We start from the raw sequence: 17903 nt of genomic DNA, 5'->3' as shown, positions 1-17903 counted from the left end.
AGTAGATAATCAATTTCACTCCTTCTTTCAACCAGCCATTTGGTTATAACACAAAGGAATGTTAGATAAAACCATAACTAAAACACATTTTGATTCATAGCCAACTCAATGGAAAGAAAAGCAGCTCTCCAAAATCTGGCAGCAGTAAGTGTACTCCAAGTGAGAGGAGTGAAACTCAAAGAGTGACAGTCTGAGAGGCTAAAGAAAGCATGCGTGGGTCCCAGGGTTGGGCTCTGAGGTTTTGGTGACCAGGTAGGAGGAGAAGATACGGCTCTGGGTCTCCACAGAAGGAAGGACTGGAATTGAGACTTTTACATGAAGTTGGGAATCTAAACAAACTGGCATACTTGAGAAAAGGGACTAGAAAACTTCCCATAGCCAAAGGAAGCAGTCAGGAGTAGGGCTGGGTTTTCCAGCACAAACTGTGAATTTCACATATGCAAATCTGACACAAAACACTAGCAAATAATATCCATTGTATGTATAAAACACACATCATGACGAAATAGGATTTATCCCAAAAATGCAAGGATGGTTTACCAAGAGAAAGAAATCTTTCATATAATTTGTCATATTAACTTATGAAAGGAGAAGAAGTTGAAACATCTCAATGGATGCAGAAAATTATCTGATAAAATCTTACGCCCATTTACATTTAAAAAAAGCTTTTTCACACTAAAGATGGAAGGGATTTTCTTTAACAAAAGATACTTATTGGAAACTTAAGAGCAACCAATATATTTAATAATAAAATGTCATAGACAGTCACATCCAGGTCAGAAACAAGATGCTCTATCATTCCTTCTGTTCAATATTCTGATGGTGGCCCTAGCTAGCAAAATGATGTAAGAAAATGAAATGAAGTATTACGGCTGAAAGCAAAAAGAACTAATATTTGCAGAAGACATGATTGTTTACACAGAAAGATAAAAGAGAATCTATAGACAACATATTAAAACTAATAAGAGGACAGCCAGATCTTTGGACTAAAGATACATGCATGCAAATTATAACATTTCTAGATATCAGCCACAACCAATTAAAAAATGTAATGTAGAAAATCTCATTGATAATATTAAAAAAACTAATAGCTATGTAGAAATGTCTAATAAAATATATAAGAAATCTTTATAAAAAATCATTAATCTTTATAAATAATTTTATCAAGATCTTAATTATAACTCTTACCTGTAAAGGAATACTTCGCATGGAATCCAATGTGTTCTACACGTTCATTGGTGACAAAGTGTATCCATACCTGAGAATAAGGTATAACCAGTGGCAATGTAGGCTTTGAAGGACCACAAAGTCTCCACATCAGGGGCCCATCAGCATCACCTGAACAAAATAATATACCAAGTTTCATTATTGATATAGCTTTTGAGAAATACATTCAATGAATTTGGTGAGAACAAATTTCAAGATGTTAATTGACACACATTTAAATTCTGATTTAGTAGCAGACATTGCACAATGTTTCTCTGTCTTTGTCAACCGCCAAAGAAAGTCCCTCCAACAGGGTAAAACAAACACAAAAAATCAAAGCAATTTTGAAATGAACCTCTCTCTATTGTGGATACCATTGTGTTCCAATTTGTGTTTTCATAGTTATTTCGGCATATCTAAACAGAGATACAATGAATTAAAATAGCACTTTTGGACACACCTTTTGTAGGGTGTAAGAAATATAATACCAACAGTGATCAAATATATTCTCAAGATAAAGTGATCATTGCCTAAAATTGGAAAGATTTCTTCACTGTATTCAATCAACTAAAAAGGACACAATATTCGGAACTCAGGCCAAGAGCTGTCAGATCTGAGCCTGATATTTTTTATGAAGATTACTTTTCAAGGGTTTGATGAACATGTATAGAGCATCAGCAGGGCTCTCATTTATCTGCTTTCTTTTTATTCTGTCAGATAAACATCACTGACCTTCTAAATCAATGATATATAGTATTTTAACTGAGCAAACTATTTTAACTAAACCTGAGCAAATAAAGAGAAGACAGCATTTAGCTGACTGAAATCTGAGATACAGCTATTCTGCTTAAGACTACAAGCCCGTAGTTTTGAACCAGGTAGAGGGGGTGAGGGTTTATCAGAATTCCATGGAGAACATCCTCAAACCACAACTTCTCTTTCCCTCATAAGCCTTTTTAGGCTCCTCAGCCTCAGAGAGGTGGGAGGACTCTCCGGCTGAGGCCCTTGGTCTGTGGGCATAGGCTCTATCGAATTCTCCTTCTTGAAAATTCTGTCGCTCAGGTTCTCAGATGTGACTAACATTGACCTCTCAGTTTCTCAAGGACTTCTCCACCAACTAACTGATGAGCTTCTGCTGCTTTCAACCTCCTTTTCTTAAAATTTGGGATAACACAGAACTCAGCAAAACTGACAGTATGGATGATTACATACTATTTACAATATTATTGTCTTCCTCTATCTACTTGTTTATTTACTGAGAAAAAAGTGTCAGCATAATCATGGAAGCAACCTAATGAATAATCTATACCTTCACTATAGGGAAGAAAGAAAATTGATTCATCCTCCTTGAATACAGAGGTTTAAAAATTCTTCAGAGAATTATGGTTTATTGAGTACACCGCAATCCTTTTCTATCACGAAAACCAAGACAAATGACTGCTTTGGGGTTATTTCCCCAAATAGCTTCCATGTGTTTCTCCATCTGGTATATTGCAAAACTTCTTTTAACTCCTAAGGCCTCAGGAGAATTTCACAGCCCCTTCATAAATCCTGGAAGTTCAGGAAACTGCCAACACATGCTGAGCATGCTAAGTCCCAGTCTCCTTGGAAAGGAGTCTTGATAGTAGTGGACTCTCTCTTCGGCAAGAGTCACATGCCAGGAAACGAAGTGACTGTAACACAGGGTCTAGTTGTACAGTGATCCGTGTCACTCACTGTTCCTGGGGTTCGTTTTCCTCAGCTGGGCACACACAGAATTATGGCTTTGAACAGAGTTCTTTTGGATTGTGTGTACCTATGTTAGAGTCATCTGATTCCCTTCATTGTTAGTGGTCTCCAAGCATAAGAAGAATATTGTAGGCCAGGCATAGTGGCTCATGCCTGTAACCCCAGCACTTTGGGAGGCCAAAGAGGGAGGATCACTTGAGGCCAGGAGTTTGAGACCAGCCTGGACAACATAGGGAGACCCCATCTCTAAACAAAAAATTTTTTAAATTAGTTGTATGTGGTGATGTACACATGTAGTCCAAGCCACTTGGGAAACTGAGGCAGGAGGATCACCTGAGCCTGCAAGGTTGAGGCTGCAGTGAGTTATGATCACACCACTGCACTCCAGTCTGGGCAAGAGAGCCAGCTCCTGTCTGAAAACAACAACAGCAGCAACAACAACAAAAAGATAAAAAGAATATTGTAGATAAACAGGAGAATGTGTTCTTAGAACTCACCCACTCGAAACTCAAGGACATCAAATTGACAGTCTTGGTGACTTTCTAGGTAAAAAAATCTTCAAAATGATTATAAATAGATGAATTTTCCTGATTTGGATTGCTGAGAGTTCATTCACAGTTTAGGTTTGTCGAGTAATTCCTGACTCCATCATAGCCAGGAGAAGTAAAGTTTCCTTCAGAAGTGTTTGGAAGAGACCCACCACACACTAAGAAAACAGAAGGCAACAGAGAAAGTAGTAGTAAGATTCAGGCCACAACAGAAGAGATAAACAATACAGGAACAGTAACTAAAACATCAACATTACTGCTTTGATTTGTTTTTCTAGATGCAGTCAGGGTTATGGGTAAAAGGCATGCAAATTATGGAAGTTTCTGCAAGTTTATAAAGGAAAAATGTGCAAAAGTCAGTTCTCTATCTTCCTGTTGGTGTAGATTAGGTGGCTGGGGTTTGGCTCTGTATCAATAAGTTAAAATATTGAGGCCTACTGTTCATTAATATTTAATTTAGAGGAATACCCAAATATAATGGTGGCAGGTCCTAATGGCTTGATTAGCAATTCTCCACTTGATCTAATAATTTAATTTAAATCAAACAGATAATAGGACATTGACTTGCCAATGAATTTGCCCCCTGTTAATAAAGGAACAGATGCTTCTTGTACTGATGAAATAACTTAGTGTTTTTCTTTTAATAGTCACTTCCCCTTCCAAATTTTAAAACCCTTAGGTAATAGCACCAATCCAGGAAATAGGAGGATATTTATAATTAGAGACCATATCTTGCTTAATTTTGAAATATTCTATATCAAATCAAACCTCCCATTTATTTTCACTGGAAATACGTGTGTGAATAGATGACTAGAAACAATAAAGCCTGTTCTGTCCCCAGCAAAATTAATTACTCTCCGAGACTAAGCTACCTTCTAGGAGGTAGATGCTCTCTTTCCGCACCAAATAATTGACCAAGGACTATGGGACAGGTCACCAATCCTCATGGTAACACGACTGAAACTGTGCTAGAAGTTCATCTAACGGCATTAAAAGTTTTAAATTCACCACAGCAGTTTCTTCCTGAAATCAGAAAGCTTTTTTCTGTCTGCAGTAAGTTTTTGATCTGCTTATATGTGTTTGTCTTATGTCAAAGATTCCAAGTGAACTTTGATCACTAGAGGGAAAATGGATGGCTTTGCTGCCATTGACAGTAGCTGGGGGCATCTGCAGTACACCTGATTACAATGAGGTGCATTTCTATTCACAATTGCAAAGACTTGGAACCAACCCAAATGTCCATCAATGATAGACTGGATTAAGAAAATGTGGCACATATACACCATGGAATACTATGCAGCCTTAAAAAAGGATGAGTTCATGTCCTTTGTAGGGACATGGATAAAGTTGGAAACCATCATTCTCAGCAAACTATCGCAAGGACAGGAAACCAAACACTGTATGTTCTCACTCATAGGTGGGAATTGAACAATAACATTGGGACATAGGGTAGGGAACATCACACACTGGGGCTGTCGTGGGGTGGGGGGACGGGGGAGGGACAGCATTAGGAGATATACCTAATGTAAATGATGAGTTAACGGGTGCAGTACACCATCATGGCACATGTATACATATGTAACAAACCTGCACATTGTACACATGTACCCTACAACTTAAAGTATAATTTAAAAAAATAAAAAATAAGATGAAGTGCCTTTACAACATCCTACATTACCTGCATCTTCACTGGAGGTATAAGAAGCAGTGAAGCCTCCATATGGCCTGGATCCATCCGTGAAAAAAATGACTTTCATTGTGTTTCCTGAAGATTTAATCTCACTGCTTACATTCACACTACTACACAGTTTCTCTAGCTGGGGTGAGTTACTTCTAATGCCATTGAATACCTGTTGGAAAGAATTTAACCTGCAGGCACACAATCAATCTTACTGTATATTTCCTAGGAGGTGATATTCCCAGCCCAGACCCACTTCCTTCTATGGGAACCCTGCCCTAAAATGAATGATCTAACAATGCAGGTTTCTATCCCAGTGCCACAAGCCACTATGTTACCCTGAACACATTTTGTGACCTCAGGATGATTTCACTAGAGTGAAAGTATTGCAGTAATGCCTTCCTGCCATGTGGTGATAGATTAAAAGCTGCTACACACTTTGCAAGTGGAAACCGTGCTCTCAGTGTAAAGGAAGATGAGCCATCGTGCTTACAACGTGGTCTGCAGAGCTCACTGATGGGCAGTTTTTCTTAACGATGCATCAGGACCTTTGTTATTTGGAAGTGAAGCTGATGATTTCATGTATATAATAAAGCAGACATTTTTCTTTATTTACTTTAATTTTTATTTATTTACTTTTTGAGATAGAGTTTTTCTCTTGTTGCCCAGGCTGGAGTGCAATGGCGTGATCTCGGCTCACTGTATCCTCCACTTCCCAGGTTCAAGCAGTTCTCCTGCTTCAGCCCCCCAAGCAGCTGAGATTACTGGCATGCGCCACCATGCCCAGCTAATTTTGTATTTTTAGTAGAGACGGGGTTTCACCATATTGGTCAGGCTGGTCTTGAACTCCTGACTTCAGGTGATCCACCTGCCTTGGCCTCCCAAAGTGCTGGGATTACAGGTGTGAGCCACAGTACCCAGCAAGCAGATATTTTTAAATACCTTGAAAAGTAACATGAAAAATCAATCTCCATATGCAATTAAACATAGTTCTTTCCTCGTTAGTTGTGGATTCAAAGCTTCAATTTACTTATTTGAATTTCTAAGAATGGATTATTATTGACTCTAAAATAGTAAATAATAACTGTAGTCATTCACATAGTTACAATAATTGGCAAACTATTCTTCCAATGCTTTACAAAATCAAATGAATTTGCAGGCCTGGTTTTCACAGTTCAAAAAAAATCTAGATGAAATAACTGAAAAATAATTCATTGATTGAGTGACTGACATTCCCATTTTTAAAAGGATTTGAATGACTTAAGATTAGAAATAATGACTCAGACTATGGCACTAAAAGTTATGCAGTAGGAGAATGCACTCCACAACAAAAGATCTCAGCTTTTAAATTTTACTATAATTAATTAAATTTAGCTCTCTGGGGCTTCTGGTCTAAAGTGTCTTCCGGGTCACTGGACCAGAAGAAGAGTTTGCTATCATTTACTGAGCAGACAAAAATGCCAGTCTTTGCTCATCATCCACTCAGCCTGTCTTATCCAATCAGCACAATACCCTCCCGGGCAGATAATAGTATCCCTGTTTTCCAGATTAAGATACCAGAATTCAGAAAGATGATGTAATTTGCTGAAGTTCAAATAACTAGTAATAATAGAACTGGGATTCAAACCATCCCTTTGATTCCAAACGATGAAGTAGTGCATAAAGAAACAGATGAGGACTAATATTTCTATAATGCTGAAAACAGGAATGGACACCACATTGCTGGAATCAAAAGGGATTAGAACCAACTATAAGGTTAATGGGACATGTTGGAAACCGTGATCAATGGCGTTATCCTGCCTCTGAGTCTGCCTTTGGCATAGAATCACAATGACTGAACATGTTACAGTCATCCATTTATCACATGGACTTCTGCTGTTAGACGCAACCAGAATGCAATTCCCATCATTGTCCTCTAATCCCTTTTGTACTCAGAAACTACAACTCTCAGAGTACAAATGGATAGGAAGCAGGCACGTGAGATTTAGGGAAGTGACTAATGTAAAAGGCAGAGACCAATATTAGTAAACAGGACATAGGAACATGAAGAAAACTGACCCCAAATAAGCAACACAAAACTTCAAAGTTACTATTAATATATTCATGTACATATTAATATAGTGAACATATAAAATATTTAAATATATATTTTTCAAAGAATGATGGTAAAATAAAGATAATTTCAGGTATATCATTTCTGAAAAAATGTATTGCCCTTGCCCTTGTCCTTGGGGAGCTACAAGAGGGTATGCCTCACCAAAAGAGGAAATTAATCAAGAAAGGGACTTGCATAGCATCACAAAGCCAGCTTTCTAGCCCAGGAGCAGAATGAAGGAACTTGCATATGTAATGGCAAAGGGAAATTCTGAAATGACAGCCAGCATCAGGTTTGCAGCTGATGGACAAAGGCTGAAGGAAGGATATTACTGAGGAAAAGAAATGGAACTGATATGTTTTACTACAGAAGGTGAAGATGCACACCCAGGGTGGAAAGGGTGTGGAAGAATTAGTGATCAATGCGTAAAACCCAAGAAAATGTAAAGAGGACACAATTATTATTACTCCTTAGGAAAACAAAAGCAAGTGTTGCCATAGTACACTACTTGGCTCAGTCATGAATGGTATTTACATGATCATGGTAATGTCAACTGAATGACAATTTAAGCAAAAGCTGTGACATATGTATTTTGGGAGACAATTGGGAAAGCATGTAAACTGTGGATACCCCATGTGTGTTTGTGGTGGCAGAGGGCTAATTTTCATCTTCCAGAGTAGGATGTGGATAGATAATGTCCAAAAAAAGCAAAGAGTAGTAGAATAGGAATATTATTTAGAAATAATGACATAAAATCCACCAGCAGTAGCTGCAAGAGTTATAAGTTGATAATTAAGGGATAAGGAGATAACAAGTAAGATCTGCTTTGGAATTTGTGGTTGTGGCTACAACTGTTATCTTTATTTGAGTTCTAAAACTATGAATGTTCATATTCTCTTTCCTAAGGATATGCGAATACTCTACTTGTAAAATTCCTAATAACCATTATATTCGTATGATTTAAACTACGAAAATAATTTCAAAAGTAAAAAAACTGTTAGCATATACATCAAAATTTTAGTAATAGATGAGTAGAATTAAAAATACCTTTATATTTTTTATTTTCTGAACTCTCTAAATATTACTCAATAAGCATCCATTATATTTATAACCAGAAAAACAGACTAAAATTAGAATTCAAGTGGATTTATATCACATGATTACAAGTATATAAAATATGCTTTGCCAAGAAGAGATGAGAAAACGCATCAAAATATGGTATAGTGGGAGTGGTTAGTATTTTTTTCTACTTCATCTTTGTTTATATATATTCAATCAATAATAGGAAACAAAGTTTCTTTATAATAAACAACCTTAGTCCAAAATTTCCTGGCTCTCAAACAAAAGAAAACACACTTGGTTTCTTATTTTCAAGATCTGAAAGACAACAGTTCAGTCCTTCAGATATTAGAACTTGGAAATAAAATCTGAAGGTTGAATGAGATCATTTTAGGGCAATACAAAGTGGTCATAAGATACAAATATATTTCATATTTTTGAAATTCACTACCCAACAGGAGACAATTAAACTGAAAGCAAAAGTGGCTTCTTATTAAAGGGATAATGATAGTACCTCTACTATCCATTCATTCAACAAGTATTTATCTCTATTATGTACAGGCACTGGGGATTCAGTGAATCCCCAGCAGTGAATGAAACTATGGCTTGACCTCAAGGAGCTTACATTCTAGTGGGGGAAGCAGACAATAAACTGATGAACAAATCAAAATGATATATGGCAGCAGGTGTGAAATGCTGTAAAACAACATGGCAGAGAAGGGTCAGGCCAGGGTGGGGTCTGTAATATAAGGTACTTACACCACATGGATTAAAAGGCATTCAAGCAGAGACCTGAATGAAGTGAGGGTGTGGAGCAGGCCACCATCTGAGCAGGGGCATTCCAGATGAAGGCAACAGCTGGACAGGGAGAATCTCAGCACATTCAAGGAACGGAACGGAGGCCAGGTGGCTGGACCCCAGCAAGCAGAGAAGAGGGGAGTTTGAGATAAGGCAGACAGGTAGAAGAGGGAGGGGCAGCAGATAATGGCAGCCAGGCGGGCCACAGGTGCAATTTGGGATTTTCCTCTGAGTGAGATGAGAAGCCATTAGAGGATTTTCAAAGGGAGCAATATGATGTAATTGAGGTTTAAAACCATCACACGCTGCTGTGTTGAGAATGTTGGGAGATGAGAATGGAGGCAGGGGGACCAGGTGGAACTTGCTAAAATAATCCAAGTGAACAGTGGGGGTAGTAGTAGTAGATACGATGAGAAGTAGTTCAATTGTGGATATTTTTAAAGATACACCCAATGGGACTTGCTTAGAGATGTGAGAGGAAGGATTTCAAAATAGACATCAAGATTTTTGACCTGAGCAATCAGAAGTTTGGAATTATTTACTGAGATAACAAATACTGCAGAAGGGGCAAGTTGGGTGGAGAAATGTACTAATATTAATCCAGTCTACCTATCTACAGACACATATGTATGTATAGCACTTCACAGTTAACAATCTATTTGTTATTCACACTCAGGGATCTCATTTGCTTTCTTTTACTGCAGGAAGCTGAGAGTGCTGAAGGCACATCTGAAACCACTGGAGTTTGCCACGTGGAGGTCACGTAGCAGTGCTCTCCCACCAAGAGGCCCTCTGCACCCCTGGAGAGAGCAGTGATTATGCAGGACGACCCATCTGCTCAGAACTTTCGGTGGTGGCTTGTGCTGTGACTCTGGTCCCATTCACCTATGTGCTGCTGTAGGCTTAGCTTCCCACAGCCTCCCCAGCTTTGCTATTTGTCATGATCACTCACTCTTAAAATTTATTCTATGACCCTGATGCACAGAGTGATAGCTGATAGTCTCTTAAAACAACTTTTACAATTATTTTGACAGGTTACTGTGTTTTGTTCTCTCAACAATACTTAGAATTTGTCTGAGTTATAGTTGCATAGATGGCAATTTTCCTGACCTAGTTTTCTGACTATGATTTGTGGGTCAGTAAACTCCTTAAATGATGGAATATAACATCTCAGGCCGCAGGGAACACTTACTATCACATGCTCATTGTTGCAGGATGGATGCGTGGCCAGCCTCAGGTTGTTAAACGTTAGGGTGATCTGCCTTCCCTCTGGGATGGTGATTATCCACTCATAGATCCGGCCATGAGGATTTGGGTTCTGTTAGTTGGGAGAAGTAGATGTTCCAGCAGAGCCCTGAAGATCCCCACCACACTCTGATGTGGGGGAAAAAAGCCAAGAAAACTTCCAATCAAATCAAAATGTCTTTCATCAGGAAAGCTCTAAAAATTAGCCTTCTAGACAAAATTATTCTCTGTATTTATTTATGTGCATAAGGATTTTAGTGAACATATACATTCACTTTTTATCTCTATTAATACTTAACCCTGCCTTCCATGGATGATAGTCCACAGGCAGCAATTTAATTATCATCATGGCCCAAGAAATGAGAGATCAGTGAATGTAATGAACTTAAGAATCAGGAAAATCGGGCCAGGCGCAGTGGCTCACACTTGTAGCACTTTGGGAGGCTGAGGCAGGCAGATCACAAGGCCAGGAGTTCAAGACCAGCCTGACCAACATGGTGAAACCCCATATCTACTAAAAACACAAAAATTAGCCAGGCATTGTGGCGTGTGCCTGTAATCTCAGCTACTCAGGAGCCTGAGGCAGGAGAATTGCTTGAACCTGGGAGGCAGAGGTTGCAGTGAGCTGATATCATGCCATTGTACTCCAGCCTGGACAACAGAGCGAGACTCTGTCTCAAAAAAAAAAAAAAAAAATCAAGAAAATTGGCCAGGAGTGGTGGCTCACACCTGTAACCCCAGCACTTTGGGAGGTCAAGGCAAGACCTCAGGTTTACAAAAAAAAAAAAAAAAAAAAAGAGGAAAATCAGAAAGTTAATGTTAAGTACCCAGTTTTTCTGAACAAGATGTTTATTTCATCTGAGTTTGTCGGGTTTGCAGTAAGACACATTCTGAGTAACTACAGGACTTTCTTAAGGTGGGCATTACAGTATAACTCTCATCCTCTTATTATATCTCTCGTGATACTAGTTATTTTCCCTTATAGCATTGATCACAGCTGTAATTTTTCATTTATCACTGTGATTTTTGATGGAGGTCCAAGAAAATAGGGGTCATGTTTTGTTTTGTTTTTCAAACTATTGTAACAGCGGTGCCTAGCACAGTGTCTGTCCAATGCAGGTGCTCAATGTTGTGTTGAATGAATCAATGAAATCACCTTCCATGCTGGATTCAAATCACAGTCTGAATCCTGAGGCAGTCAGAGAGCCGTCTGTGACAAACTTGACCACAGCAGTATTGCTAGAAGTATCTACGCTGTCAGGAATGCTGTTTCCACAGTATCTGCCCAAGATGTTTCCTGTGAGAGGCAAATAATTAAATATACATGTCCAGGTGATTGATTTCTTTTAACCTCTATTCGAGGTGTCCTGTGTATACAAAGAAAATAATAAAAAACAAGACCTTGCCCATGAAGAAACGTTAATCTCTGTCAAGAAAACAGGAAAACATGAGTGAAAATTAACATATTCAAATATATGAAGAAGTGAAAAAAAATGCAACCAGTTAGGGGAAGGATATCTCGGGACAATGAGGAAGGCTTGCTTATTTGGTTGAAAAAGTGCTCTGAGACAACAGAGTGACAAATATCTGCCTTATGCTACCACTAGGAGACATGCATGGCCCCTTCCCCTTCTCAAGCTATAGAACACCCCTCAAATAACATCATGTGGCAATGGGATGTCTCAGCAGCAAGAGGTTGCCTTCCCAATACCGTTGCTCTCCTCAAGTGACCTCCAGGATAGGCTATATGACACCTGGGCTCTGGGCATCCATTGTTAATGGTAGAATTGAGGGAGAGAATCGCTGGTACTGCCCAAAGCTCATTAATCTGCACTTCTTTGCAGAGTATAGACATGCTTGTGCCTTTCTTGGAAGTGAAGAAACTTCAGAGGCTGAATAAGTACATGTGAAAATAAACACCCCAAAGAGAGCAGATACATTTCACTAACCGGAAGTATGATAGTCCCAGATCTCCATGAAGTCTTTTTCACAGCTAGAGGAATTCTGAAGGTTAAAATCTTCAAAAGAGATGGTGAGATAGTATCTGGAGAGCCCCTGGAGATGCCACTCACAGAATAAGTTGTCTCTATATGGAAGTGTTGGATGTCCAATGCTTTCAACAACACCACTTTGCCCTGTTACTCTTCCCCCACACTGAGCTGCAAAAAATAATAAATAAATAAATAAATAAATAAATAAATAAGCAAGCAAGCAAGCAAGAGTGATTCTATTACAAATTTTGTTTTCTTCATTTCACCAGCACATGTGAAAACTTTTAGGTGCCAAGTGACTATGAATTGAAGTTTTTAAAATTCTGAAAATGGTTAGTGCTTTCCTCATTATTTGAATTCTAGGGTTGATGTAAACAGAAGTGATACCACAAGTCCAATCCAATAATGGGAAACAAGATGACCACTAAATGGCATATTCTGTAATGTCACATTAATTATTTTGGGACACTATGTAAGAGCTATTAGTCACAAGTAAGTTTCATCTCAAGACCAACTGATAGGCTGATCTGGCCTGCCCAGTACCCTGTGTTGATTCTAAAGACTGAACCCAAGCTCAGCTGGAAGGAGTACTGTGGGGACGCCTGCCATTTCTAGTTTTACTATCAACTAAACTGTTCACTACAGTAACTGATATCTCAGGGCCTTGAAAATTACTGTTCAATTATGTCTTATTAGCTGGATGTGATAGCTAATTGAATTACATGCAGCTTGACTCGGGATACAACATGATCTATGGTATAGTTAAATATTGTTACAACTAGGCTTTCTGAACTTTTGCTATATTAAATATTTGCCTGGTTTGTGTCTAGACCTATTAGATACTAAGTTATATGCTATCATGACCATACTATAGTGAATCTTCAACAAGCAAAATTACTGCTCAATTTTTAAATAAGGAAATCAAAATCCTGAAGAGACATATTTGCTTTCTTTTTTTTTTTTTCTTTTTCTTTTTTTTTTTTTTTGAGACAGAGTCTCTCTCTGTCACCCAGCCTAGAGTGCAGTGGTGCCATCTCGGCTCACTGCAACCTCCGCCTCCCGGGTTCAAGCAATTCTCTGCCTCAGTCTCCTGAGTAGTAGGAATTACAGGCGCCCACCACCATGCCTGGCTAATTTTTGTATTTTTAGTAGAGACGGGGTTTCACCATCTTGGCCAGGCTGGTCTTGAACTCCTGACCTCGTGATCCACCTGCCTTGGCCTCCCAAAGTGCTGGGATTACAAGCATGAGCCACCATGCCCCACTGACATGTTTGCTTTTTATCCAGTGACTGATTTGGCACTAGAGACTCAGAGAAAAATAAAAAGCTTAATTATTTTATATATGATGAGCAATTTAAAGACATTGTTCTAAGTATAGTTATCTGGTTCTTAAACAGTTTTATTACTTAAAGTAATAAACATACTGTAGTTCTTCCTTTTCCTTAGTGGATACATTCCAAGTCCCCCAGTGAGTGCCTAAAACCTCGGATAGTACCAAACCCTATAAAGACATATAGACAATTTTTTTCTATATATATGTATCTATGATAAAGTTTACGGTATATATTAAACATAAGAGATTAACAACAATAACTAATAATAAAATAGAACAATCATAACAGTATACTGTAAGAAAAGTTATGAAAATGTGGTCTCTCAAAATATCTTGGTGTACTGTACTCACCTATTTTTGGGGGCCTCTGTTTACCAAGGGCATTGAAACCATGGATAAGAGAGAACTACTGTATTTCATAGTACACAGAAGAAACAGGAGTTTGATTCAACTACATATATTTCTTCACAAATAAGTTAGAAAAAATATTCAAATTACTAAGATTACATTTTAAAATAAAAATTAAAAGAGAAATTAAAGTTGATGACTGTGGTTTTAAACATTTACACTCCTTACTTATTTCTAGCATTAAAATATTTTTAAAATTAGGCAAATAGACTTATTTTTAAAAAGTCATGGTTTTAAAAAAATGTTTTAACATATTCATTCTATAATAACTCTTTTATTTAATATAAAAATGTTTCCCAGGGTTTTTATAATTTTGTGTTTTACAGTTAAGTCTTTACTCCATCTTGAATTAATTTTTGTATATGGTATATGGAAGGGGTCCAGTTTCAATCTTCTGCATACTGCTGGCCAATTCTCCCAGCATCATTTATTGGATAGGGATCTTTTCCCCACTGCTTGCCTTTGTCAGCTTTGTTGAAGATCAGATGCCTGTAGGTGTGAGACCCTATTTCTGAGCTCTCTATTCCATTCTATTGGTCCATGTGTCTATTTTTGTACCAGTACCATGCTGTTTTGGTTACTGTAGCCCTGTAGTATAGTTTCAAGTCAGGTATTGTGATGCCTCTAGCTTTGTTCTTTTTGTTTAGGATTGCCTTGGTTATTTGGGTTCTTTTTGGGGTCCGTATGAGTTTTAAAAGAGTTTTTTCTAGTTCTGTAAAGAATGTCATAATAGTTTGATAGGAATCGCATTGAATCTGTAAATTTTGGGGAGGAGTATGGCCATTTTAATAATATTGATTCTTCCTATCCATAAGCATGGAATGTTTTTTTCATTTGATAGGGTGGAGGATGGGAGAAGGGAGAAGAGCAGAAAAAATAACTATTAGGTTATAGGCTTAGTACCTGGCTGATGAAATAATCTCTACAGCGAACCTCCAAGCATGAATTTACCTATATAACAAACTTGCACATGTACCTCTGAACCTAAAATAAAAGTTTCAAAAAAATTATTACCTATAAAATACTTGGCCTTGAATCCCACATGTGTGGGGCTGTTGTCAGATCGAAATCTCAAATACATAACCTCTCCTGAGGACCACTGACTGCTGGGCAAAGATGTCCCACAAAATTTGGAAAGTATTGGTGCATCTGAATCAACTCCATCCCGCAACTCAAGGTAGTTGGAAGTACAGCTGAAGTGGAAACAAAATTCTGTTAAATTTACATGGTCAAATGCCTTATTTTGATAATGACAATCTCACTTACTTTCTTTGAAGATATTATTAAATCATCGTTTCCTAGCATAAAAGACTATGATAGAATCAGCGTAAGCCACGTCACTTTAAACTGCTGTATGATATTTTTCCTAATAACACATTCTTTTATTAGTAGGTCAAAAGACAGGTTTTACATGTTCTACATTCAAGAATATTCACTTCCCTTCCATATTCTGTATTGGTTTTACAAATATAAATGTTGTTTTCAAATTAGTCCCTATGAATTTCAAAAAACAACAAGTATTTTGTTCCACATAATGATTTGATACATTTCACATGACAAAGATAAATTCTCTAACAGCTCTGTAATTGGGACTAATGGAGCATCCCAACTGGAATTTTCTGTGTCCATAAACGTAGATAAGCATGTATCTAACGTTTCTTCAGGAAGTCACATGAGCCAATTAATGCACCATGAGTGGAAGAGTAGTATTAGACCCAGTGCCAGAAATAGCAACACAAGCTCTTATATCCAAGTTTTGCACCACAGCTGCATTGTACACATGCTTTTGTTCAAGGAAAGATAAAATTTTTTTTTTTACAATCTATATAGTTTTTCTTTGTCTTCAACATAGTAAGACTTACTCTCTGTTTTGTAATCCTTTCAGAGCTCTTATTAAATAAAGACTGAGAAATTATACTGTGCATGCTTTAGTACTGTTCCGACACTGGTGACCCCTGGTGACACACCACACAAATTCCCATTTGTTAAACAGATGTTTTATCATTTGTGACACCGAATATGAGGCTAGGCAAATAAATATTCATCTATCAGAAACACGATATATTTCCTGTGGGAGGAAGAATGGATAACATCAATCTCAAGTAGCCACCCTCAGTGTCCCTTGCAGGAAGTGTCTAGGGTCACAAGGGACAGTATCCATGTACATAACTTGCTCAGCTGATGGGAGAGTGACTGGCCGACTGTATTTTCAGGCCTAAGCCATTAAGCACTTCCCTTTTCCCCTAGATTTCCTTGCAGTATGTGCTACTGAAAGAAATGGACTGTTTTGAGACATGACAGTTAAAAAATACTAACTTTGGGTAGGAAAAAAGATGAAAATGGAAGTGACATACTTGGGTGTTACTTCAATATCGAATTGATCTTCAAATTGCAGCTGTATGCGTGTTTACAGTGGAGCCACTGAGATCCAAATGCAATCAGCGTGCGGGGGGTAATTATCAGAGTGGTTGGGAGAGGTCACATACCCAGCAGACTCAGCTTCATGGATGTAGACATTGGCCCCACAGGCTGTCAGCAAACACAGTTAAAATCAATCTATGCTCTGGTGAAGGGGATGCATTCAAAGGACACAAATCATCTTTTAAAGTCAACTTCTCTGTAATTTGTCTCAATTTCCTTTCATCTGTTATGATCCTCATTTTCTTTTCCAGCAAACGAATTCTCAATTTGCTATCGAGGGAGCTACCAGGTGTGACACTTTTTAATTTGCCAGACCATCTAACTATTCTCATTGGAAATTTCATTCTTTCTTAAAGCCAACCAAATGATTATGGCACATGGTGCATGGGGCAGAACATCACAGAAGCATGAATAAATATCCACCACTTCAATAAGCATGTAAGTATGCTAGCAGTTACAGCTTCCCACTGAGTATTCAGTGCAGCAGAATGATGCAGAGCTATGATCGTGGTGTATTCAAAAGACTAAGCAGATGTATCTTTGCACAACTCTGGAGGCATTCATTCATTACATCTCTTCAGGATTTAGATGCATTTGAGAAACAAGATCAATGGCATGAGACAATTTATTAGCCATGTTTTGCCAGACGATAAAGGAGCTTTTTAATACTTCTTTTCTAGAAAAACAAAGTATTATCAAAAAATACTTTTCTATTTTCAATAAATATTCTTTGGCATTTTCAACAAACAAACCAGACAGGAGTAAATGTACTTACAATGCCAATGAAACTAACCTGTCCAATCACTTAGCCACACAGATACTTGATCTGCTCAACTCTAGCAACATTTATGTCCACTGTCACTCATCCACTTATAGTCACATCCTGAATTCTGTCAATACCTCTAACTCCCCCATCTCTGAAACTCTAAATTGCAAATCCCTTTGATGAGTTCCAACTCCCTTGCTTTCCTTCAGACTTCCCTTGCAAAATACCAACTCCATGGTTGTGTTTGATTCAAGCCATTCATTCATGGAAATTGATGCCCCTGCAAATATATGTTCTCCCATCTCAACATCGCCAAGCAATTCACCCATTTCTTTTCATATAAACTACAACAGCCATTTGGAACTTTATTCCCTAAACCCTTGACTTTCCCCATTTCCTCTTGGTTCTCAGCACACTACATTAGGTTCCATTTTACAAAGAAAGTAGAAGAAATCAGAGGAGAATCCCTTCTATTTGTTACCCTTCATTTGTTACTATCCTTAATAAATTCATCTGCATCTCTACGCTCTATTTTACCCTCTGTATATTATCTTCCTGTATCTCTGGATCAAGTTCCCATCCTATTTTCTCCTCTGGGATCTTGCCCTATTTAATCTCTCTCTCCC

The 17903-nt window shown here is 38.0% G+C and overlaps 1 protein-coding gene across 1 annotated transcript in view; it reads right to left on the bottom strand.

The window, feature by feature from the left end:
• Positions 1-17903, bottom strand: part of CUBN (cubilin) — a 308229-nt gene that overhangs the window by 76522 nt on the left and 213804 nt on the right. The window contains 9 exon segments of the mRNA XM_031652472.1: positions 1189-1338; positions 3432-3486; positions 3489-3640; positions 5161-5332; positions 10305-10486; positions 11514-11654; positions 12307-12516; positions 15105-15283; positions 16445-16619. Of these exon segments, the coding sequence (XP_031508332.1) occupies positions 1189-1338; positions 3432-3486; positions 3489-3640; positions 5161-5332; positions 10305-10486; positions 11514-11654; positions 12307-12516; positions 15105-15283; positions 16445-16619 (1416 nt within the window).

The sequence above is a fragment of the Papio anubis genome, chromosome 11 (genome assembly GCF_008728515.1).
Source record: "Papio anubis isolate 15944 chromosome 11, Panubis1.0, whole genome shotgun sequence".
NCBI lineage: Eukaryota > Metazoa > Chordata > Mammalia > Primates > Cercopithecidae > Papio > Papio anubis.
Note: the sequence above shows the minus strand (reverse complement) of the source record. Positions and strands in the feature narration are given on the sequence as shown.